The sequence below is a fragment of the Oncorhynchus gorbuscha genome, linkage group LG05, assembly GCF_021184085.1.
Source record: "Oncorhynchus gorbuscha isolate QuinsamMale2020 ecotype Even-year linkage group LG05, OgorEven_v1.0, whole genome shotgun sequence".
Taxonomy (NCBI): domain Eukaryota; kingdom Metazoa; phylum Chordata; class Actinopteri; order Salmoniformes; family Salmonidae; genus Oncorhynchus; species Oncorhynchus gorbuscha.
The window spans coordinates 584,536-610,590 of NC_060177.1; the positions used below are offsets into that span (position 1 = coordinate 584,536).

Genomic DNA, 26,055 nt, shown 5'->3' on the forward strand with positions numbered 1-26,055 from the left:
GTATTAATGGTAGGCTGTTTGAACTTGTTATCAGTATAAAAGACACCTGTCCACAACCTCAAACAGTCACACTCCAAACTCCACTATGGCCAAGACCAAAGAGCTGTCAAAGGACACCAGAAACAAAATTGTAGACCTGCACCAGGCTGGGAAGACTGAATCTACAATAGGTAAGCAGCTTGGTTTGAAGAAATCAACTGTGGGAGCAATTATTAGGAAATGGAAGACATACAAGACCAATGATAATCTCCCTCGATCTGGGGCTCCATGCAAGATCTCACCCCGTGGGGTCAAAATGATCACAAGAACGGTGAGCAAAAATCCCAGAACCACACGGGGGGACCTAGTGAATGACAGAGAGCTGGGACCAAAGTAACAAAGCCTACCATCAGTAACACACTACGCCGCAAGGGACTCAAATCATGCAGTGCCAGACGTGTCCCCCTGCTTAAGCCAGTACATGTCAAGGCCCGTCTGAAGTTTGCTAGAGAGCATTTGGGTGATCCAGAAGAAGATTGGGAGAATGTTATATGGTCAGATGAAACCAAAATATAACTTTTTGGTAAAAACTCAACTCGCTGTGTTTTGAGGACAAAGAATGCTGAGTTGCATCCAAAGAACACCATACCTACTGTGAAGCATGGGGGTGGACACATCATGCTTTGGGGCTGTTTTTCTGCAAAGGGACCAGGATGACTGATCCGTGTAAAGGAAAGAATGAATGGAGCCATGTATTGTGAGATTTTGAGTGAAAACCTCCTTCCATCAACAAGGGCATTGAAGATGAAACGTGGCTGGGTCTTTCAGCATGGCAATGATCCCAAACACACCGCCCAGGCAACGAAGGAGTGGTTTCGTAAGAAGCATTTCAAGGTCCTGGAGTGGCCTAGCCAGTCTCCAGATCTCAACCCCATAGAACATCTTTGGAGGGAGTTGAAAGTCCGTGTTGCCCAGCAACATCCCCAAAACATCACTGCTCTAGAGGAGATCTGCATGGAGGAATGGGCCAAAATACCAGCAACAGTGTGTGAAAACCTTGTGAAGACTTACAGAAAACGTTTGACCTCTGTCATTGCCAACAAAGGGTATATAACAAAGTATTGAGATAAACTTTTGTTATTGACCAAATACTTATTTTCCACCATAATTTGCAAATAAATTCATAAAAAATCCTATACTGTGATTTTCTGGATTTTGTCTGTCCTAGTTGAAGTGTAACTATGATGAAATTTACAGGCCTGGACACACATCCATACATATGTAGAAGCTGGAAGTAGAAGCCTGAGCGTTGTTGTCCATTAGTTTACTCTAATTAGGGGAGGGGTGGGAGGGTGTATATAGTATGTAGAAGCCTGAGCGTTGTTGTCCATTAGTTTACTCTAATTAGGGGAGGGGTGGGAGGGTGTATATAGGTGTATATAGTATGTAGAAGCCTGAGCGTTGTTGTCCATTAGTTTACTCTAATTAGGGAGGGGGGGAGAGTGGGAGGGTGTATATAGTATGTAGAAGCCTGAGCGTTGTTGTCCATTAGTTTACTCTAATTAGGGAGGGGTGGGAGGGTGTATATAGTATGTAGAGTGTATATAGTATGTAGAAGCCTGAGCGTTGTTGTCCATTAGTTTACTCTAATTAGGGAGGGGTGGGAGAGGGTGTATATATAGTATGTAGAAGCCTGAGCGTTGTTGTCCATTAGTTTACTCTAATTAGGGAGGGGTGGGAGGGTGTATATAGTATGTAGAAGCCTGAGCGTTGTTGTCCATTAGTTTACTCTAATTAGGGAGGGGTGGGAGGGTATATAGTATGTATATAGTATGTAGAAGCCTGAGCGTTGTTGTCCATTAGTTTACTCTAATTAGGGGAGGGGTGGGAGGGTGTATATAGTATGTAGAAGCCTGAGCGTTGTTGTCCATTAGTTTACTGTAATTAGGGGAGGGGTGGGAGGGTTAGAAAGTAATGAATGAAAATATCTTTTAAAAGGATACAGTGCATTGGGAAAGTATTCAGACCCCTTGGCTTTTTCCACATTTTGTTACGTTACAACCTTATTCTAAAATGGATTCAATCGTTTTTTCCCTCTTCAATCAAACACTAAATACCCCATAATGACAATGCAAGAACAGTTTTTTCAAAATGTTGCATGTATGTAAAACCTACATTTACGTAAACCTTATTTACGTAAGTATTCAGACCCTTTGCTATGAGATTAAATTGAGCTCAGGTTCACCCTGTTTCCATTGATCATCCTTCAGATGTTTCTACAGCTTGGTTGGAGTCCACCTGTGGGAAATTCAATTGACCTGACATGTTTTGGAAAGGCACACCTGTCTATATTTATATATATGAATATGAGAACAAACACCATTGTAAATACAACCCATATTTATGCTTATTTATTTTCCCTTGTGTACTTTAACCATTTGTACATCGTTACAACACTGTATATATACATAATATGACATTTGAGAGGCTGACTGCTACAGACAGAGAGAGAGAGAGGCTGACTGCTACAGACAGAGAGAGAGAGAGAGGCTGACTGCTATAGACAGAGACAGATAGAGAGAGGCTGACTGCTACAGACAGAGAGAGAGAGAGGCTGACTGCTACAGACAGAGAGAGAGAGAGAGAGAGAGAGGCTGACTGCTACAGACAGAGAGAGAGAGAGAGCTGACTGCTACAGACAGAGAGAGAGAGAGAGCTACAGACAGCTGACTGCTACAGACAGAGACAGATAGAGAGAGAGGGCTGACTGCTACAGACAGAGAGAGAGAGAGGCTGACTGCTACAGACAGAGAGAGAGAGAGACAGAGAGAGAGAGAGGCTGACTGCTACAGACAGAGAGAGAGAGAGGCTGACTGCTACAGACAGAGAGAGAGAGAGGCTGACTGCCGACTGCTACAGAGAGAGAGAGAGAGAGAGAGAGAGAGAGAGAGAGAGAGAGAGAGGCTGACTGCTACAGACAGAGACAGATAGAGAGAGAGAGAGAGAGACTGCTACAGACAGAGACAGATAGAGAGAGAGGCTGACTGCTACAGACAGAGACAGAGAGAGAGAGAGAGAGAGACTGACTGCTACAGACAGAGAGAGAGAGAGGCTGACTGCTACAGACAGAGAGAGAGGCTGACTGACAGACAGACAGAGAGAGAGAGAGAGAGACAGAGAGAGAGAGAGGCTACAGACAGAGAGAGAGAAGAGAGAGGCTGACTGCTACAGACAGAGACAGATAGAGAGGCTGACTGCTACAGACAGAGAGAGAGAGAGAGGGGCTGACTGCTACAGACAGAGACAGATAGAGAGAGAGGCTGACTGCTACAGACAGAGAGAGAGAGAGAGAGAGAGAGAGAGCTGACTGCTACAGACAGAGACAGAGAGAGAGAGAGAGAGACTGCTACAGACAGAGAGAGAGAGAGGCTGACTGCTACAGACAGAGAGAGAGAGAGAGAGAGACAGAGACAGAGAGACTGCTATAGACAGAGACAGAGAGAGAGGCTGACTGCTACAGACAGAGAGAGAGAGAGGCTGACTGCTACAGACAGAGACAGATTCCCATATTGAGAACACCTACAGACAGAGACAGAGAGAGATAGATTCCCATATTGAGAACACCTACAGACAGAGACAGAGACAGATAGATTCCCATATTGAGAACACCTACAGACAGAGACAGATAGATTCCCATATTGAGAACACCTACAGACAGAGACAGATAGATTCCCATATTGAGAACACCTACAGACAGAGACAGATAGATTCCCATATTGAGAACACCTACAGACAGAGACAGATAGATTCCAGACAGATTGAGAACACCTACAGACAGAGACAGATAGATTCCCATATTGAGAACACCTACAGACAGAGACAGATAGATTCCCAGATTGAGAACACCTACAGACAGAGACAGATTCCCAGATTGAGAACACCTACAGACAGAGACAGATTCCCATATTGAGAACACCTACAGACAGAGACAGAGAGAGACAGATTCCCATATTGAGAACACCTACAGACAGAGACAGAGAGAGATAGATTCCCATATTGAGAACACCTACAGACAGAGACAGATAGATTCCCATATTGAGAACACCTACAGACAGAGACAGAGACAGATAGATTCCCAGATTGAGAACACCTACAGACAGAGACAGAGATAGATTCCCATATTGAGAACACCTACAGACAGAGACAGAGACAGATAGATTCCCATATTGAGAACACCTACAGACAGAGACAGACAGATTCCCATATTGAGAACACCTACAGACAGAGACAGAGAGAGACAGATTCCCATATTGAGAACACCTACAGACAGAGACAGAGAGAGACAGATTCCCATATTGAGAACACCTACAGACAGAGACAGAGAGAGATAGATTCCCATATTGAGAACACCTACAGACAGAGACAGAGAGATTCCCATATTGAGAACACCTACAGACAGAGACAGATAGATTCCCATATTGAGAACACCTACAGACAGAGACAGATAGATTCCCATATTGAGAACACCTACAGACAGAGACAGATAGATTCCCATATTGAGAACACCTACAGACAGAGACAGAGATAGATTCCCATATTGAGAACACCTACAGACAGAGACAGATAGATTCCCATATTGAGAACACCTACAGACAGAGACAGAGATAGATTCCCATATTGAGAACACCTACAGACAGAGACAGAGATAGATTACCATATTGAGAACACCTACAGACAGAGACAGATAGATTCCCATATTGAGAACACCTACAGACAGAGACAGAGATAGATTCCCATATTGAGAACACCTACAGACAGAGACAGATAGATTCCCATATTGAGAACACCTACAGACAGAGACAGAGATAGATTCCCATATTGAGAACACCTACAGACAGAGACAGAGATAGATTCCCATATTGAGAACACCTACAGACAGAGACAGAGATAGATTCCCATATTGAGAACACCTACAGACAGAGACAGATAGATTCCCATATTGAGAACACCTACAGACAGAGACAGAGATAGATTCCCATATTGAGAACACCTACAGACAGAGACAGATAGATTCCCATATTGAGAACACCTACAGACAGAGACAGAGATAGATTCCCATATTGAGAACACCTACAGACAGAGACAGAGATAGATTCCCATATTGAGAACACCTACAGACAGAGACAGATAGATTCCCATATTGAGAACACCTACAGACAGAGACAGAGAACACCTAGATTCCCATATTGAGAACACCTACAGACAGAGACAGAGATAGATTCCCATATTGAGAACACCTACAGACAGAGACAGAGATAGATTCCCATATTGAGAACACCTACAGACAGAGACAGAGAGAGACAGATTCCCATATTGAGAACACCTACAGACAGAGACAGAGATAGATTCCCATATTGAGAACACATACAGACAGAGACAGAGATAGATTACCATATTGAGAACACCTACAGACAGAGACAGATAGATTCCCATATTGAGAACACCTACAGACAGAGACAGAGAGAGACAGATGCCCATATTGAGAACACCTACAGACAGACAGATAGATTCCCATATTGAGAACACCTACAGACAGAGACAGAGAGAGACAGATGCCCATATTGAGAACACCTACAGACAGACAGATAGATTCCCATATTGAGAACACCTACAGACAGAGACAGATAGATTCCCATATTGAGAACACCTACAGACAGAGACAGATAGATTCCCATATTGAGAACACCTACAGACAGAGACAGAGACAGATAGATTCCCATATTGAGAACACCTACAGACAGAGACAGAGACAGATAGATTCCCATATTGAGAACACCTACAGACAGAGACAGAGATAGATTCCCATATTGAGAACACCTACAGACAGAGACAGATAGATTCCCATATTGAGAACACCTACAGACAGAGACAGAGACAGATAGATTCCCATATTGAGAACACCTACAGACAGAGACAGAGATAGATTCCCATATTGAGAACACCTACAGACAGAGACAGAGACAGATAGATTCCCATATTGAGAACACCTACAGACAGAGACAGACAGATTCCCATATTGAGAACACCTACAGACAGAGACAGATAGATTCCCATATTGAGAACACCTACAGACAGAGACAGACAGATTCCCATATTGAGAACACCTACAGACAGAGACAGAGATAGATTCCCATATTGAGAACACCTACAGACAGAGACAGATAGATTCCCATATTGAGAACACCTATTGACTGGAAATGAAGAACCCCCTGCTAGGGACTCTGGTTGTATGGGAGACACTGTAGATGGTGCTGCTATACTACAGTATATCTAGTTTGGTAATGCTACGTTGAGATGTTGAAAAGGTGGACTGCCTCACCAGGAAGGCTATGAGACTCCTCTGGAAACTCTCCCACTGGAAACAGCTGTTGATGTACTGGAACGTGGACTGCACTGCTCTGTAAAGGCTACGCACGCGGTACACGTTACGCGCCAACATCTGGAACGAATACAGAAACACACCTTAACAAGATGCTGAGAACAACACAAAATGGCCGCCTGTTTCACAATATTTTAACTATAGAGATTCATTTAGCAAACCTTTTTAGAAAACTTGGGATTGTCTTCCATGAATTTCTTCTCCTTTGGTTTAAATGTTCTGATAGCTGCTCTGACCTAAAAACACAAGATGAAAACAGAAGTCAGAGAGATGGAGGAAGACACAGGTTATAACTGTTTAAATAGAGAGAGATGGAGGAAGACACAGGTTATAACTGTTTAAATAGAGAGAGATGGAGGAAGACACAGGTTATAACTGTTTAAATAGAGAGAGATGGAGGAAGACACAGGTTATAACTGTTTAAATAGAGAGAGAGATGGAGGAAGACACAGGTTATAACTGTTTAAATAGAGAGAGAGATGGAGGAAGACACAGGTTATAACTGTTTAAATAGAGAGAGAGATGGAGGAAGACACAGGTTATAACTGTTTAAATAGAAATAGAGAGAGAGATGGAGGAAGACACAGGTTATAACTGTTTAAATAGAGAGAGAGATGGAGGAAGACACAGGTTATAACTGTTTAAATAGAGAGAGAGATGGAGGAAGACACAGGTTATAACTGTTTAAATAGAGAGAGATGGAGGAAGACACAGGTTATAACTGTTTAAATAGAGAGAGAGATGGAGGAAGACACAGGTTATAACTGTTTAAATAGAGAGAGATGGAGGAAGACACAGGTTATAACTGTTTAAATAGAGAGAGAGATGGAGGAAGACACAGGTTATAACTGTTTAAATAGAGAGAGAGATGGAGGAAGACACAGGTTATAACTGTTTAAATAGAGAGAGAGATGGAGGAAGACACAGGTTATAACTGTTTAAATAGAGAGAGAGATGGAGGAAGACACAGGTTATAACTGTTTAAATAGAGAGAGAGATGGAGGAAGACACAGGTTATAACTGTTTAAATAGAGAGAGAGATGGAGGAAGACACAGGTTATAACTGTTTAAATAGAGAGAGAGAGATGGAGGAAGACACAGGTTATAACTGTTTAAATAGAGAGAGAGAAGGGTTATAACTGTTTAAATAGACACAGGTTATAACTGTTTAAATAGAGAGAGAGATGGAGGGAGACACAGGTTATAACTGTTTAAATAGAGAGAGAGATGGAGGAAGACACAGGTTATAACTGTTTAAATAGAGAGAGAGATGGAGGAAGACACAGGTTATAACTGTTTAAATAGAGAGAGATGGAGGAAGACACAGGTTATAACTGTTTAAATAGAGAGAGATGGAGGAAGACACAGGTTATAACTGTTTAAATAGAGAGAGATGGAGGAAGACACAGGTTATAACTGTTTAAATAGAGAGAGATGGAGGAAGACACAGGTTATAACTGTTTAAATAGAAATAGAGAGAGATGGAGGAAGACACAGGTTATAACTGTTTAAATAGAGAGAGAGATGGAGGAAGACACAGGTTATAACTGTTTAAATAGAGAGAGATGGAGGAAGACACAGGTTATAACGGTTTAAATAGAGAGAGAGATGGAGGAAGACACAGGTTGTTCCTGTTTAAATAGAGAGAGATGGAGGAAGACACAGGTTGTTCCTGTTTAAATAGAGAGAGATGGAGGAAGACACAGGTTGTTCCTGTTTAAATAGAGAGAGATGGAGGAAGACACAGGTTGTTCCTGTTTAAATAGAGAGAGATGGAGGAAGACACAGGTTGTTCCTGTTTAAATAGAGAGAGAGGAAGACACAGGAGGAAGACAAATAGAGAGAGATGGAGGTTGTTCCTGTTTAAATAGAGAGAGATGGAGGAAGACACAGGTTGTTCCTGTTTAAATAGAGAGAGATGGAGGAAGACACAGGTTGTTCCTGTTTAAATAGAGAGAGATGGAGGAAGACACAGGTTGTTCCTGTTTAAATAGAGAGAGATGGAGGAAGACACAGGTTGTTCCTGTTTAAATAGAGAGGAGAAGACACAGGTGGAGGAAGACACAGGTTGTTCCTGTTTAAATAGAGAGAGATGGAGGAAGACACAGGTTGTTCAGGTTATAACTGTTTAAATAGAGAGAGAGATGGAGGGGGAAGACTGTTTAAATAGAGAGAGAGATGGAGGGAGACACAGGTTGTTCCTGTTTAAATAGAGAGAGATGGAGGAAGACACAGGTTGTTCCTGTTTAAATAGAGAGATGGAGGAAGACACAGGTTATAACTGTTTAAATAGAGAGAGATGGAGGAAGACACAGGTTGTTCCTGTTTAAATAGAGAGAGAGATGGAGGAAGACACAGGTTGTTCCTGTTTAAATAGAGAGATGGAGGAAGACACAGGTTATAACTGTTTAAATAGAGAGAGATGGAGGAAGACACAGGTTGTTCCTGTTTAAATAGAGAGAGAGATGGAGGAAGACACAGGTTGTTCCTGTTTAAATAGAGAGAGATGGAGGAAGACACAGGTTGTTCCTGTTTAAATAGAGAGAGATGGAGGAAGACACAGGTTGTTCCTGTTTAAATAGAGAGAGATGGAGGAAGACACAGGTTATAACTGTTTAAATAGAGAGAGATGGAGGAAGACACAGGTTGTTCCTGTTTAAATAGAGAGAGAGATGGAGGAAGACACAGGTTGTTCCTGTTTAAATAGAGAGAGATGGAGGAAGACACAGGTTGTTCCTGTTTAAATAGAGAGAGATGGAGGAAGACACAGGTTGTTCCTGTTTAAATAGAGAGAGATGGAGGAAGACACAGGTTGTTCCTGTTTAAATAGAGAGAGAGATGGAGGAAGACACAGGTTGTTCCTGTTTAAATAGAGAGAGAGATGGAGGAAGACACAGGTTGTTCCTGTTTAAATAGAGAGAGAGATGGAGGAAGACACAGGTTGTTCCTGTTTAAATAGAGAGAGATGGAGGAAGACACAGGTTGTTCCTGTTTAAATAGAGAGAGATGGAGGAAGACACAGGTTGTTCCTGTTTAAATAGAGAGAGAGATGGAGGAAGACACAGGTTGTTCCTGTTTAAATAGAGAGAGATGGAGGAAGACACAGGTTGTTCCTGTTTAAATAGAGAGAGATGGAGGAAGACACAGGTTGTTCCTGTTTAAATAGAGAGAGATGGAGGAAGACACAGGTTGTTCCTGTTTAAATAGAGAGAGAGATGGAGGAAGACACAGGTTGTTCCTGTTTAAATAGAGAGAGAGAGATGGAGGAAGACACAGGTTGTTCCTGTTTAAATAGAGAGAGATGGAGGAAGACACAGGTTGTTCCTGTTTAAATAGAGAGAGATGGAGGAAGACACAGGTTGTTCCTGTTTAAATAGAGAGAGATGAAGGAAGACACAGGTTGTTCCCGCACACACACAGTATTTGTCAGGACTGGTCCATCTTTATAAAACATAATTCCAGATGACCCTACAGTACACTATCTGATAGGACCGGTCCAGATGACCCTACAGTACAGTATCTGACAGGACCGGTCCATCGGTCCAGATGACCCTACAGTACAGTATCTGACAGGACCGGTCCATCGGTCCAGATGACCCTACAGTACAGTATCTGACAGGACCGGTCCAGATGACCCTACAGTACAGTATCTGATAGGACCGGTCCAGATGACCCTACAGTACAGTATCTATCAGGACCGGTCCATCGGTCCAGATGACCCGACAGTACAGTATCTGACAGGACCGGTCCAGATGACCCTACAGAACAGCCCCCTATACCCTATGGGCCCTGGCCAACAGAATAGACTGGAGGGGCATCAGACAGTGTGATTGGACTCACTGGGTTGAAGACGAGCTCCAGCTCTAGGGAGATGCTTCCTTTAGACAGACACCCCAGATCCTCTTTCTTCAGGGGACAGCAGATCGGTTGACCATTGTGGATCTGGAGGGGACAGAGAGTGTAATGTAATGTACAGGTAATATACAGAGACCAACACTAAGATGGAACAGTGGATTACTGGAAACAGAGGGTGAAGACATGACTGGACTGGACTGGAAGGCCCTCTTGACTTGGACTCCCAGAGACTGGACTGTAAGGCCCTCTTGACTTGGACTCCCAGATACTGGACTGGAAGGCCCTCTTGACTTGGACTCCCAGATACTGGACTGTAAGGCCCTCTTGACTTGGACTCCCAGATACTGGACTGTAAGGCCCTCTTGACTTGGACTCCCAGATACTGGACTGTAAGGCCCTCTTGACTTGGACTCCCAGATACTGGACTGTAAGGCCCTCTTGACTTGGACTCCCAGATACTGGACTGTAAGGCCCTCTTGACTTGGACTCCCAGATACTGGACTGTAAGGCCCTCTTGACTTGGACTCCCAGATACTGGACTGTAAGGCCCTCTTGACTTGGACTCCCAGATACTGGACTGGAAGGCCCTCTTGACTTGGACTCCCAGATACTGGACTGTAAGGCCCTCTTGACTTGGACTCCCAGATACTGGACTGTAAGGCCCTCTTGACTTGGACTCCCAGATACTGGACTGGAAGGCCCTCTTGACTTGGACTCCCAGATACTGGACTGTAAGGCCCTCTTGACTTGGACTCCCAGATACTGGACTGGAAGGCCCTCTTGACTTGGACTCCCAGATACTGGACTGTAAGGCCCTCTTGACTTGGACTCCCAGATACTGGACTGGAAGGCCCTCTTGACTTGGACTCCCAGATACTGGACTGTAAGGCCCTCTTGACTTGGACTCCCAGATACTGGACAGTAAGGCCCTCTTGACTTGGACTCCCAGATACTGGACTGGACTGGAAGGCCCTCTTGACTTGGACTCCCAGATACTGGACTGGACTGTAAGGCCCTCTTGACTTGGACTCCCAGATACTGGACTGTAAGGCCCTCTTGACTTGGACTCCCAGATACTGGACTGGAAGGCCCTCTTGACTTGGACTCCCAGATACTGGACTGGAAGGCCCTCTTGACTTGGACTCCCAGATACTGGACTGTAAGGCCCTCTTGACTTGGACTCCCAGATACTGGACTGGAAGGCCCTCTTGACTTGGACTCCCAGATACTGGACTGGAAGGCCCTCTTGACTTGGACTCCCAGATACTGGACTGTAAGGCCCTCTTGACTTGGACTCCCAGATACTGGACTGGAAGGCCCTCTTGACTTGGACTCCCAGATACTGGACTGTAAGGCCCTCTTGACTTGGACTCCCAGAGACTCCAGAGACTGGAGGAATGGTCACTATGTTACTCACAGAGAGTAGAGGAGTGGTCACTATGTTACTCACAGAGAGTAGAGGAATGGTCACTATGTTACTCACAGAGAGTAGAGGAGTGGTCACTATGTTACTCACAGAGACTTTGGGAATGGTCACTATGTTACTCACAGAGAGTAGAGGAGTGGTCACTATGTTACTCACAGAGAGTAGAGGAGTGGTCACTATGTTACTCACAGAGACTTTGGGAATGGTCACTATGTTACTCACAGAGAGTAGAGGAGTGGTCACTATGTTACTCACATAGAGTAGAGGAGTGGTCACTATGTTACTCACAGAGAGTAGAGGATGTTACTCACAGAGACAGGAGGAATGGTCACTATGTTACTCACAGAGACAGGAGGAATGGTCACTATGTTACTCACAGAGAGTAGAGGAATGGTCACTATGTTACTCACAGAGACTAGAGGAATGGTCACTATGTTACTCACAGAGACTAGAGGAATGGTCACTATGTTACTCACAGAAAGCAGAGGAATGGTCACTATGTTACTCACAGAGACAGGAGGAATGGTCACTATGTTACTCACAGAGAGTAGAGGAATGGTCACTATGTTACTCACAGAGAGTAGAGGAATGGTCACTATGTTACTCACAGAGAGTAGAGGAATGGTCACTATGTTATTCACAGAGAGTAGATGAATGGTCACTATGTTACTCAGAGAAAGCAGAGGAATGGTCACTATGTTACTCACAGAGAGTAGAGGAATGGTCACTATGTTACTCAGAAAGCAGAGGAATGGCCACTACTGCTACTCACAGAGAAGGAGGAATGGCCACTATGCTACTCACAGAGAGTAGAGGAATGGCCACTATGCTACTCACAGAAAGCAGAGGAATGGCCACTTTGCTACTCACAGAAAGCAGAGGAATGGCCACTATGCTACTTACAGAAAGCAGAGGAATGGCCACTATGCTACTCACAGAGGAAGGCAGAGGAATGGCCACTATGCTACTCACAGAAAGCAGAGGAATGGCCACTATGCTACTCACAGAAAGCAGAGGAATGGCCACTATGCTACTCACAGAAAGCAGAGGAATGGCCACTATGCTACTCACAGAAAGCAGAGGAATGGCCACTATGCTACTCACAGAAAGCAGAGGAATGGCCACTATGCTACTCACAGAAAGCAGAGGAATGGCCACTATGCTACTCACAGAAAGCAGAGGAGTGGCCACTATGTTACTCACAGAAAGCAGAGGAATGGCCACTATGTTACTCACAGAAAGCAGAGGAATGGCCACTATGTTACTCACAGAAAGCAGAGGAATGGCCACTTTGCCCAGGAAGTCAGGTGCTTTGTCTCCATCCTCATCAAAGATGGTCAGCTCCAGAATATCATGGATGTCTTTTACTGGGCAACACAACACACACACATGGATATAAATACAGCAGAAACATTCACTGAAATATTAACCTGGGATTAGATGGGTGGTTTATATGGCAACTGGCCATCGACTGGAATATTAACCTGGGATTAGATGGGTGGTTTATATGGAAACTGACCATCGACTGGAATATTAACCTGGGATTAGATGGGTGGTTTATATGGCAACTGACCATCACCTGGAATATTAACCTGGGATTAGATGGGTGGTTTATATGGAAACTGACCATGGACTGGAATATTAACCTGGGATTAGATGGGTGGTTTATATGGCAATTGACAATCACCTGGAATATTAACCTGGGATTAGATGGGTGGTTTATATGGCAACTGACCATGGACTGGAATATTAACCTGGGATTAGATGGGTGGTTTATATGGCAACTGACCATGGACTGGAATATTAACCTGGGATTAGATGGGTGGTTTATATGGCAACTGACCATGGACTGGAATATTAACCTGGGATTAGAATGGGTGGTTTATATGGCAACTGACCATGGACTGGAATATTAACCTGGGATTAGATGGGTGGTTTATATGGCAACTGACCATGGACTGGAATATTAACCTGGGATTAGATGGGTGGTTTATATGGCAACTGACCATCGACTGGAATATTAACCTGGGATTAGATGGGTGGTTTATATGGCAACTGACCATCGACTGGAATATTAACCTGGGATTAGATGGGTGGTTTATATGGCAACTGACCATCGACTGGAATATTAACCTGGGATTAGACTGGTGGTTTATATGGCAACTGACCATCGACTGGAATATTAACCTGGGATTAGATGGGTGGTTTATATGGCAACTGACCATCGACTGGAATATTAACCTGGGATTAGATGGGTGGTTTATATGGCAACTGACCATCGACTGGAATATTAACCTGGGATTAGATGGGTGGTTTATATGGCAACTGACCATAGACTGGAATATTAACCTGAGATTAGATGGGTGGTTTATATGGCAACTGACCATGGACTGGAATATTAACCTGGGATTAGATGGGTGGTTTATATGGCAACTGACCATGGACTGGAATATTAACCTGGGATTAGATGGGTGGTTTATATGGCAACTGACCATGGACTGGAATATTAACCTGGGATTAGATGGGTGGTTTATATGGCAACTGACCATCGACTGGAATATTAACCTGGGATTAGATGGGTGGTTTATATGGCAACTGACCATGGACTGGAATATTAACCTGGGATTAGATGGGTGGTTTATATGGCAACTGACCATGGACTGGAATATTAACCTGGGATTAGATGGGTGGTTTATATGGCAACTGACCATCACTGGAATATTAACCTGGGATTAGATGGGTGGTTTATATGGCAACTGACCATGGACTGGAATATTAACCTGGGATTAGATGGGTGGTTTATATGGCAACTGACCATGGACTGGAATATTAACCTGGGATTAGATGGGTGGTTTATATGGCAACTGACCATGGACTGGAATATTAACCTGGGATTAGATGGGTGGTTTATTTATATGGCAACTGACCATGGACTGGAATATTAACCTGGGATTAGATGGGTGGTTTATATGGCAACTGACCATGGACTGGAATATTAACCTGGGATTAGATGGGTGGTTTATATGGCAACTGACCATGGACTGGAATATTAACCTGGGATTAGATGGTGGTTTATATGGCAACTGACCATGGACTGGAATATTAACCTGGGATTAGATGGGTGGTTTATATGGCAACTGACCATCACCTGGAATATTAACCTGGGATTAGATGGGTGGTTTATATGGCAACTGACCATCACCTGGAATATTAACCTGGGATTAGATGGGTGGTTTATATGGCAACTAACCATGGACTGGAATATTAACCTGGGATTAGATGGGTGGTTTATATGGCAACTGACCATCACCTGGAATATTAACCTGGGATTAGATGGGTGGTTTATATGGCAACTGACCATGGACTGGAATATTAACCTGGGTTTAGATGGGTGGTTTATATGGCAACTGACCATGGACTGGAATATTAACCTGGGATTAGATGGGTGGTTTATATGGCAACTGACCATCACCTGGAATATTAACCTGGGATTAGATGGGTGGTTTATATGGCAACTGACCATGGACTGGAATATTAACCTGGGATTAGATGGGTGGTTTATATGGCAACTGACCATGGACTGGAATATTAACCTGCGATTAGATGTGTGGTTTATATGGCAACTGACCATGGACTGGAATATTAACCTGGGATTAGATGTGTGGTTTATATGGCAACTGACCATGGACTGGAATATTAACCTGAGATTAGATGGGTGGTTTATATGGCAACTGACCATCACCTGGAATATTAACCTGGGATTAGATGGGTGGTTTATATGGCAACTAACCATGGACTGGAATATTAACCTGGGATTAGATGGGTGGTTTATATGGCAACTGACCATCACCTGGAATATTAACCTGGGATTAGATGGGTGGTTTATATGGCAACTGACCATGGGGTGGTTTATATGGCAACTGACCATGGACTGGAATATTAACCTGGGTTTAGATGGGTGGTTTATATGGCAACTGACCATGGACTGGAATATTAACCTGGGATTAGATGGGTGGTTTATATGGCAACTGACCATGGACTGGAATATTAACCTGGGATTAGATGGGTGGTTTATATGGCAACTGACCATGGACTGGAATATTAACCTGGGATTAGATGGGTGGTTTATATGGCAACTGACCATGGACTGGAATATTAACCTGGGATTAGATGGGTGGTTTATATGGCAACTGACCATGGACTGGAATATTAACCTGGGATTAGATGGGTGGTTTATATGGCAACTGACCATGGACTGGAATATTAACCTGGGATTAGATGTGTGGTTTATATGGCAACTGACCATGGACTGGAATATTAACCTGGGATTAGATGGGTGGTTTATATGGCAACTGACCATGGACTGGAATATTAACCTGGGATTAGATGTGTGGTTTATATGGCAACTGACCATGGACTGGAATATTAACCTGGGATTAGATGGGTGGTTTATAGACCATGGACTGGAATATTAACCTGGGATTAGATGGGTGGTTTATATGGCAACTGACCATGGACTGGAATATTAACCTGGGATTAGAAGGGTGGTTTATATGGCAACTGACCATGGACTGGAATATTAACCTGGGATTAGATGGGTGGTTTATATGGCAACATGGACTGGAATATTAACCTGGGATTAGATGGGTGGTTTATATGGCAACTGACCATGGACTGGAATATTAACCTGGGATTAGATGGGTGGTTTATATGGCAACTGACCATGGACTGGAATATTAACCTGGGATTAGATGGGTGGTTTATATGGCAACTGACCATGGACTGGAATATTAACCTGGGATTAGATGGGTGATTTATATGGCAACTGACCATGGACTGGAATATTAATCTGGGATTAGATGGGTGGTTTATATGGCAACTGACCATGGACTGGAATATTAACCTGGGATTAGATGGGTGATTTATATGGCAACTGACCATGGACTGGAATATTAACCTGGGATTAGATGGGTGGTTTATATGGCAACTGACCATCACCTGGAATATTAACCTGGGATTAGATGGGTGATTTATATGGCAACTGACCATGGACTGGAATATTAACCTGGGATTAGATGGGTGGTTTATATGGCAACTGACCATGGACTGGAATATTAACCTGGGATTAGATGTGTGGTTTATATGGCAACTGACCATGGACTGGAATATTAACCTGGGATTAGATGGGTGGTTTATATGGCAACTGACCATGGACTGGAATATTAACCTGGGATTAGATGGGTGGTTTATATGGCAACTGACCATGGACTGGAATATTAACCTGGGATTAGATGGGTGGTTTATATGGCAACTGACCATGGACTGGAATATTAACCTGGGATTAGATGGGTGGTTTATATGGCAACTGACCATGGACTGGAATATTAACCTGGGATTAGATGGTGGTTTATATGGCAACTGACCATCACCTGGAATATTAACCTGGGATTAGATGGGTGGTTTATATGGCAACTGACCATGGACTGGAATATTAACCTGGGATTAGATGGGTGGTTTATATGGCAACTGACCATGGACTGGAATATTAACCTGGGATTAGATGGGTGGTTTATATGGCAACTGACCATGGACTGGAATATTAACCTGGGATTAGATGGGTGGTTTATATGGCAACTGACCATGGACTGGAATATTAACCTGGGATTAGATGGGTGGTTTATATGGCAACTGACCATGGACTGGAATATTAACCTGGGATTAGATGGGTGGTTTATATGGCAACTGACCATGGACTGGAATATTAACCTGGGATTAGATGGGTGGTTTATATGGCAACTGACCATGGACTGGAATATTAACCTGGGATTAGATGGGTGGTTTATATGGCAACTGACCATGGACTGGAATATTAACCTGGGATTAGATGGGTGGTTTATATGGCAACTGACCATGGACTGGAATATTAACCTGGGATTAGATGGGTGGTTTATATGGCAACTGACCATGGACTGGAATATTAACCTGGGATTAGATGGGTGGTTTATATGGCAACTGACCATGGACTGGAATATTAACCTGGGATTAGATGGGTGGTTTATATGGCAACTGACCATGGACTGGAATATTAACCTGGGATTAGATGGGTGGTTTATATGGCAACTGACCATGGACTGGAATATTAACCTGGGATTAGATGGGTGGTTTATATGGCAACTGACCATCGACTGGAATATTAACCTGGGATTAGATGGGTGGTTTATATGGCAACTGACCATGGACCTGGAATATTAACCTGGGATTAGATGGGTGGTTTATATGGCAACTGACCATGGACTGGAATATTAACCTGGGATCACCTGGAATATTAACCTGGGATTAGATGGGTGGTTTATATGGCAACTGACCATGGACTGGAATATTAACCTGGGATTAGATGTGTGGTTTATATGGCAACTGACCATGGACTGGAATATTAACCATGGACTGGAATATTAACCTGGGATTAGATGGGTGGTTTATATGGCAACTGACCATGGACTGGAATATTAACCTGGGATTAGATGGGTGGTTTATATGGCAACTGACCATGGACTGGAATATTAACCTGGGATTAGATGGGTGGTTTATATGGCAACTGACCATGGACTGGAATATTAACCTGGGATTAGATGGGTGGTTTATATGGCAACTGACCATCACTGGAATATTAACCTGGGATTAGATGGGTGGTTTATATGGCAACTGACCATGGACTGGAATATTAACCTGGGATTAGATGGGTGGTTTATATGGCAACTGACCATGGACTGGAATATTAACCTGGGATTAGATGGGTGGTTTATATGGCAACTGACCATGGACTGGAATATTAACCTGGGATTAGATGGGTGGTTTATATGGCAACTGACCATGGACTGGAATATTAACCTGGGATTAGATGGGTGGTTTATATGGCAACTGACCATGGACTGGAATATTAACCTGGGATTAGATGGGTGGTTTATATGGCAACTGACCATGGACTGGAATATTAACCTGGGATTAGATGGGTGGTTTATATGGCAACTGACCATGGACTGGAATATTAACCTGGGATTAGATGGGTGGTTTATATGGCAACTGACCATGGACTGGAATATTAACCTGGGATTAGATGGGTGGTTTATATGGCAACTGACCATGGACTGGAATATTAACCTGGGATTAGATGGGTGGTTTATATGGCAACTGACCATGGACTGGAATATTAACCTGGGATTAGATGGGTGGTTTATATGGCAACTGACCATGGACTGGAATATTAACCTGGGATTAGATGGGTGGTTTATATGGCAACTGACCATGGACTGGAATATTAACCTGGGATTAGATGGGTGGTTTATATGGCAACTGACCATGGACTGGAATATTAACCTGGGATTAGATGGGTGGTTTATATGGCAACTGACCATGGACTGGAATATTAACCTGGGATTAGATGGGTGGTTTATATGGCAACTGACCATCACTGGAATATTAACCTGGGATTAGATGGGTGGTTTATATGGCAACTGACCATGGACTGGAATATTAACCTGGGATTAGATGGGTGGTTTATATGGCAACTGACCATTAGATGGGTGGTTTATATGGCAACTGACCATGGAATATTAACCTGGGATTAGATGGGTGGTTTATATGGCAACTGACCATGGACTGGAATATTAACCTGGGATTAGATGGGTGGTTTATATGGCAACTGACCATGGACTGGAATATTAACCTGGGATTAGATGGGTGGTTTATATGGCAACTGACCATGGACTGGAATATTAACCTGGGATTAGATGGGTGGTTTATATGGCAACTGACCATGGACCTGGAATATTAACCTGGGATTAGATGGGTGGTTTATATGGCAACTGACCATGGACTGGAATATTAACCTGGGATTAGATGGGTGGTTTATATGGCAACTGACCATGGACTGGAATATTAACCTGGGATTAGATGGGTGGTTTATATGGCAACTGACCATGGACTGGAATATTAACCTGGGATTAGATGGGTGGTTTATATGGCAACTGACCATGGACTGGAATATTAACCTGGGATTAGATGGGTGGTTTATATGGCAACTGACCATGGACTGGAATATTAACCTGGGATTAGATGGGTGGTTTATATGGCAACTGACCATCACCTGGAATATTAACCTGGGATTAGATGGGTGGTTTATATGGCAACTGACCATGGACTGGAATATTAACCTGGGATTAGATGGGTGGTTTATATGGCAACTGACCATGGACTGGAATATTAACCTGGGATTAGATGTGTGGTTTATATGGCAACTGACCATGGACTGGAATATTAACCTGGGATTAGATGGGTGGTTTATATGGCAACTGACCATGGACTGGAATATTAACCTGAGATTAGATGGGTGGTTTATATGGCAACTGACCATCACCTGGAATATTAACCTGGGATTAGATGGGTGGTTTATATGGCAACTAACCATGGACTGGAATATTAACCTGGGATTAGATGGGTGGTTTATATGGCAACTGACCATCACCTGGAATATTAACCTGGGATTAGATGGGTGGTTTATATGGCAACTGACCATGGACTGGAATATTAACCTGGGATTAGATGGGTGGTTTATATGGCAACTGACCATGGACTGGAATATTAACCTGGGATTAGATGGGTGGTTTATATGGCAACTGACCATGGACTGGAATATTAACCTGGGATTAGATGGGTGGTTTATATGGCAACTGACCATGGACTGGAATATTAACCTGGGATTAGATGACCATGGACTGGTTTATATGGCAACTGACCATGGACTGGAATATTAACCTGGGATTAGATGGGTGGTTTATATGGCAACTGACCATGGACTGGAATATTAACCTGGGATTAGATGGGTGGTTTATATGGCAACTGACCATGGACTGGAATATTAACCTGGGATTAGATGTGTGGTTTATATGGCAACTGACCATGATGGGTGGTTTATATGGCAACTGACTGGAATATTAACCTGGGATTAGATGGGTGGTTTATATGGCAACTGACCATGGACTGGAATATTAACCTGGGATTAGATGTGTGGTTTATATGGCAACTGACCATGGACTGGAATATTAACCTGGGATTAGATGGGTGGTTTATATAGACCATGGACTGGAATATTAACCTGGGATTAGATGGGTGGTTTATATGGCAACTGACCATGGACTGGAATATTAACCTGGGATTAGATGGGTGGTTTATATGGCAACTGACCATGGACTGGAATATTAACCTGGGATTAGATGGGTGGTTTATATGGCAACTGACCATGGACTGGAATATTAACCTGGGATTAGATGGGTGGTTTATATGGCAACTGACCATGGACTGGAATATTAACCTGGGATTAGATGGGTGGTTTATATGGCAACTGACCATGGACTGGAATATTAACCTGGGATTAGATGGGTGGTTTATATGGCAACTGACCATGGACTGGAATATTAACCTGGGATTAGATGGGTGATTTATATGGCAACTGACCATGGACTGGAATATTAATCTGGGATTAGATGGGTGGTTTATATGGCAACTGACCATGGACTGGAATATTAACCTGGGATTAGATGGGTGATTTATATGGCAACTGACCATGGACTGGAATATTAACCTGGGATTAGATGGGTGGTTTATATGGCAACTGACCATCACCTGGAATATTAACCTGGGATAGATGGGTGGTTTATATGGCAACTGACCATGGATGGAATATTAACCTGGGATTAGGGGTGGTTTATATTAACCTGGGACTGGAATATTAACCTGATTAGATGGTGGTTTATATGGCAACTGACCATGGACTGGAATATTAACCTGGGATTAGATGGGTGGTTTATATGGTTTATATGGCAACTGACCATGGACTGGAATATTAACCTGGGATTAGATGGGTGGTTTATATGGCAACTGACCATGGACTGGAATATTAACCTGGGATTAGATGGGTGGTTTATATGGCAACTGACCATGGACTGGAATATTAACCTGGGATTAGATGGGTGGTTTATATGGCAACTGACCATGGACTGGAATATTAACCTGGGATTAGATGGGTGGTTTATATGGCAACTGACCATGGACTGGAATATTAACCTGGGATTAGATGAGTGGTTTATATGGCAACTGACCATCACCTGGAATATTAACCTGGGATTAGATGGGTGGTTTATATGGCAACTGACCATGGACTGGAATATTAACCTGGGATTAGATGGGTGGTTTATATGGCAACTGACCATGGACTGGAATATTAACCTGGGATTAGATGGGTGGTTTATATGGCAACTGACCATGGACTGGAATATTAACCTGGGATTAGATGGGTGGTTTATATGGCAACTGACCATGGACTGGAATATTAACCTGGGATTAGATGGGTGGTTTATATGGCAACTGACCATGGACTGGAATATTAACCTGGGATTAGATGGGTGGTTTATATGGCAACTGACCATGGACTGGAATATTAACCTGGGATTAGATGGGTGGTTTATATGGCAACTGACCATGGACTGGAATATTAACCTGGGATTAGATGGGTGGTTTATATGGCAACTGACCATGGACTGGAATATTAACCTGGGATTAGATGGGTGGTTTATATGGCAACTGACCATGGACTGGAATATTAACCTGGGATTAGATGGGTGGTTTATATGGCAACTGACCATGGACTGGAATATTAACCTGGGATTAGATGGGTGGTTTATATGGCAACTGACCATGGACTGGAATATTAACCTGGGATTAGATGTGTGGTTTATATGGCAACTGACCATGGACTGGAATATTAACCTGGGATTAGATGGGTGGTTTATATGGCAACTGACCATGGACTGGAATATTAACCTGGGATTAGATGGGTGGTTTATATGGCAACTGACCATCGACTGGAATATTAACCTGGGATTAGATGGGTGGTTTATATGGCAACTGACCATCACCTGGAATATTAACCTGGGATTAGATGGGAGGTTTATATGGAAACTGACCATCACCTGGAATATTAACCTGGGATTAGATGGGTGATTTATATGGCAACTGACCATGGACTGGAATATTAACCTGGGATTAGATGTGTGGTTTATATGGCAACTGACCATGGACTGGAATATTAACCTGGGATTAGATGGGTGGTTTATATGGCAACTGACCATGGACTGGAATATTAACCTGGGATTAGATGGGTGGTTTATATGGCAACTGACCATGGACTGGAATATTAACCTGGGATTAGATGGGTGGTTTATATGGCAACTGACCATGGACTGGAATATTAACCTGGGATTAGATGAGTGGTTTATATGGCAACTGACCATCACTGGAATATTAACCTGGGATTAGATGGGTGGTTTATATGGCAACTGACCATGGACTGGAATATTAACCTGGGATTAGATGGGTGGTTTATATGGCAACTGACCATGGACTGGAATATTAACCTGGGATTAGATGGGTGGTTTATATGGCAACTGACCATGGACTGGAATATTAACCTGGGATTAGATGGGTGGTTTATATGGCAACTGACCATGGACTGGAATATTAACCTGGGATTAGATGGGTGGTTTATATGGCAACTGACCATGGACTGGAATATTAACCTGGGATTAGATGGGTGGTTTATATGGCAACTGACCATGGACTGGAATATTAACCTGGGATTAGATGGGTGGTTTATATGGCAACTGACCATGGACTGGAATATTAACCTGGGATTAGATGGGTGGTTTATATGGCAACTGACCATGGACTGGAATATTAACCTGGGATTAGATGGGTGGTTTATATGGCAACTGACCATGGACTGGAATATTAACCTGGGATTAGATGGGTGGTTTATATGGCAACTGACCATGGACTGGAATATTAACCTGGGATTAGATGGGTGGTTTATATGGCAACTGACCATGGACTGGAATATTAACCTGGGATTAGATGTGTGGTTTATATGGCAACTGACCATGGACTGGAATATTAACCTGGGATTAGATGGGTGGTTTATATGGCAACTGACCATGGACTGGAATATTAACCTGGGATTAGATGGGTGGTTTATATGGCAACTGACCATCGACTGGAATATTAACCTGGGATTAGATGGGTGGTTTATATGGCAACTGACCATCACCTGAAATATTAACCTGGGATTAGATGGGTGGTTTATATGGCAACTGACCATCGACTGGAATATTAACCTGGGATTAGATGGGTGGTTTATATGGCAACTGACCATCACCTGGAATATTAACCTGGGATTAGATGGGTGGTTTATATGGCAACTGACCATCGACTGGAATATTAACCTGGGATTAGATGGGTGGTTTATATGGCAACTGACCATGGACTGGAATATTAACCTGGGATTAGATGGGAGGTTTATATGGCAACTGACCATGGACTGGAATATTAACCTGGGATTAGATGGGAGGTTTATATGGAAACTGACCATGGACTGGAATATTAACCTGGGATTAGATGGGTGGTTTCTATGGCAACTGACCATGGACTGGTGTGAGAAATATGGTAATACAACAGAACATCTTTAAAATGCCAGATGTGTAACACCACATTAAATCCCATGTTTAAAGGGAAACTAAGAGGGTAAAAAGCAGGTGACTGACAAGGTGAAGACTTTGTTCCAGTTGGGGTTGAGGGTTTTATAGATGGTGTGAGTCTGCAGCCTGTCGTTCCCCAACTCCAACACACAGAACGGATCACTCTTCCCTGCAACAGACACCCACCCAACCACACACACAGCCAGAGTTAGTGTCTATATACAGTAGCTTTAGTGGTAAAATATAGTGCAACACTAAAGGATATATCTAGTTCTACAGTGAAATGAAGAAGTTCAGAGTGCTTCATACCATTTAAATCAGCTGCCAACAGATCAGTAGCCTTGATAATCTTAACCTGAAGGAAACCAACATCCCGGAGGTTCCTGAAGGACCTTTTGAAACTCTGAGAGGGGAACAACATCAGAAATAGAGTCTGTTAACTAACAGGACCGAGCCTGTAAAACAACACATTACAGACAGGACTGACCCTGTAAAACAACACATTACAGACAGGACTGACCCTGTAAAACAACACATTACATACAGGACTGACCCTGTAAAACAACACATTACAGACAGGACTGACCCTATAAAACAACACATTACAGACAGGACTGACCCTGTAAAACAACACATTACAGACAGGACTGACCCTGTAAAACAACACATTACAGACAGGACTGACCCTGTAAAACAACACATTACAGACAGGACTGACCCTGTAAAACAACACATTACAGACAGGACTGACCCTGTAAAACAACACATTACATACAGGACTGACCCTGTAAAACAACACATTACAGACAGGACTGACCCTGTAAAACAACACATTACAGACAGGACTGACCCTGTAAAACAACACATTACAGACAGGACTGACCCTGTAAAACAACACATTACAGACAGGACTGACCCTGTAAAACAACACATTACAGACAGGACTGACCCTGTAAAACAACACATTACAGACAGGACTGACCCTGTAAAACAACACATTACATACAGGACTGAGCCTGTAAAACAACACATTACAGACAGGACTGACCCTATAAAACAACACATTACATACAGGACTGACCCTGTAAAACAACACATTACAGACAGGACTGACCCTGTAAAACAACACATTACAGACAGGACTGACCCTATAAAACAACACATTACATACAGGACTGAGCCTGTAAAACAACACATTACAGACAGGACTGACCCTGTAAAACAACACATTACAGACAGGACTGACCCTGTAAAACAACACATTACAGACAGGACTGACCCTGTAAAACAACACATTACAGACAGGACTGACCCTGTAAAACAACACATTACAGACAGGACTGACCCTGTAAAACAACACATTACAGACAGGACTGACCCTGTAAAACAACACATTACAGACAGGACTGACCCTGTAAAACAACACATTACAGACAGGACTGACCCTGTAAAACAACACATTACATACAGGACTGACCCTGTAAAACAACACATTACAGACAGGACTGACCCTGTAAAACAACACATTACAGACAGGACTGACCCTGTAAAACAACACATTACAGACAGGACTGACCCTGTAAAACAACACATTACAGACAGGACTGACCCTGTAAAACAACACATTACAGACAGGACTGACCCTGTAAAACAACACATTACATACAGGACTGACCCTGTAAAACAACACATTACAGACAGGACTGACCCTGTAAAACAACACATTACAGACAGGACTGACCCTGTAAAACAACACATTACAGACAGGACTG

At 43.1% G+C, this 26,055-nt stretch overlaps 1 protein-coding gene across 2 annotated transcripts in view; it reads right to left on the minus strand.

Moving 5' to 3' along the window:
- The window catches only part of LOC124035437 (multiple C2 and transmembrane domain-containing protein 2-like), a 59,959-nt gene that overhangs the window by 23,111 nt on the left and 10,793 nt on the right, over positions 1-26,055 (minus strand). The window contains exons 8-13 of one of the 2 annotated variants that reach the window (XM_046348885.1): positions 24,593-24,686; positions 24,350-24,452; positions 12,969-13,071; positions 10,259-10,360; positions 6,580-6,654; positions 6,359-6,478 (exon numbers count right to left, since the gene is read on the minus strand). In XM_046348885.1, the coding sequence (XP_046204841.1) occupies positions 6,359-6,478; positions 6,580-6,654; positions 10,259-10,360; positions 12,969-13,071; positions 24,350-24,452; positions 24,593-24,686 (597 nt within the window). The remainder of the gene's footprint in view (positions 1-6,358; positions 6,479-6,579; positions 6,655-10,258; positions 10,361-12,968; positions 13,072-24,349; positions 24,453-24,592; positions 24,687-26,055) is intronic. The other variant, XM_046348886.1, reaches the window with a different exon arrangement.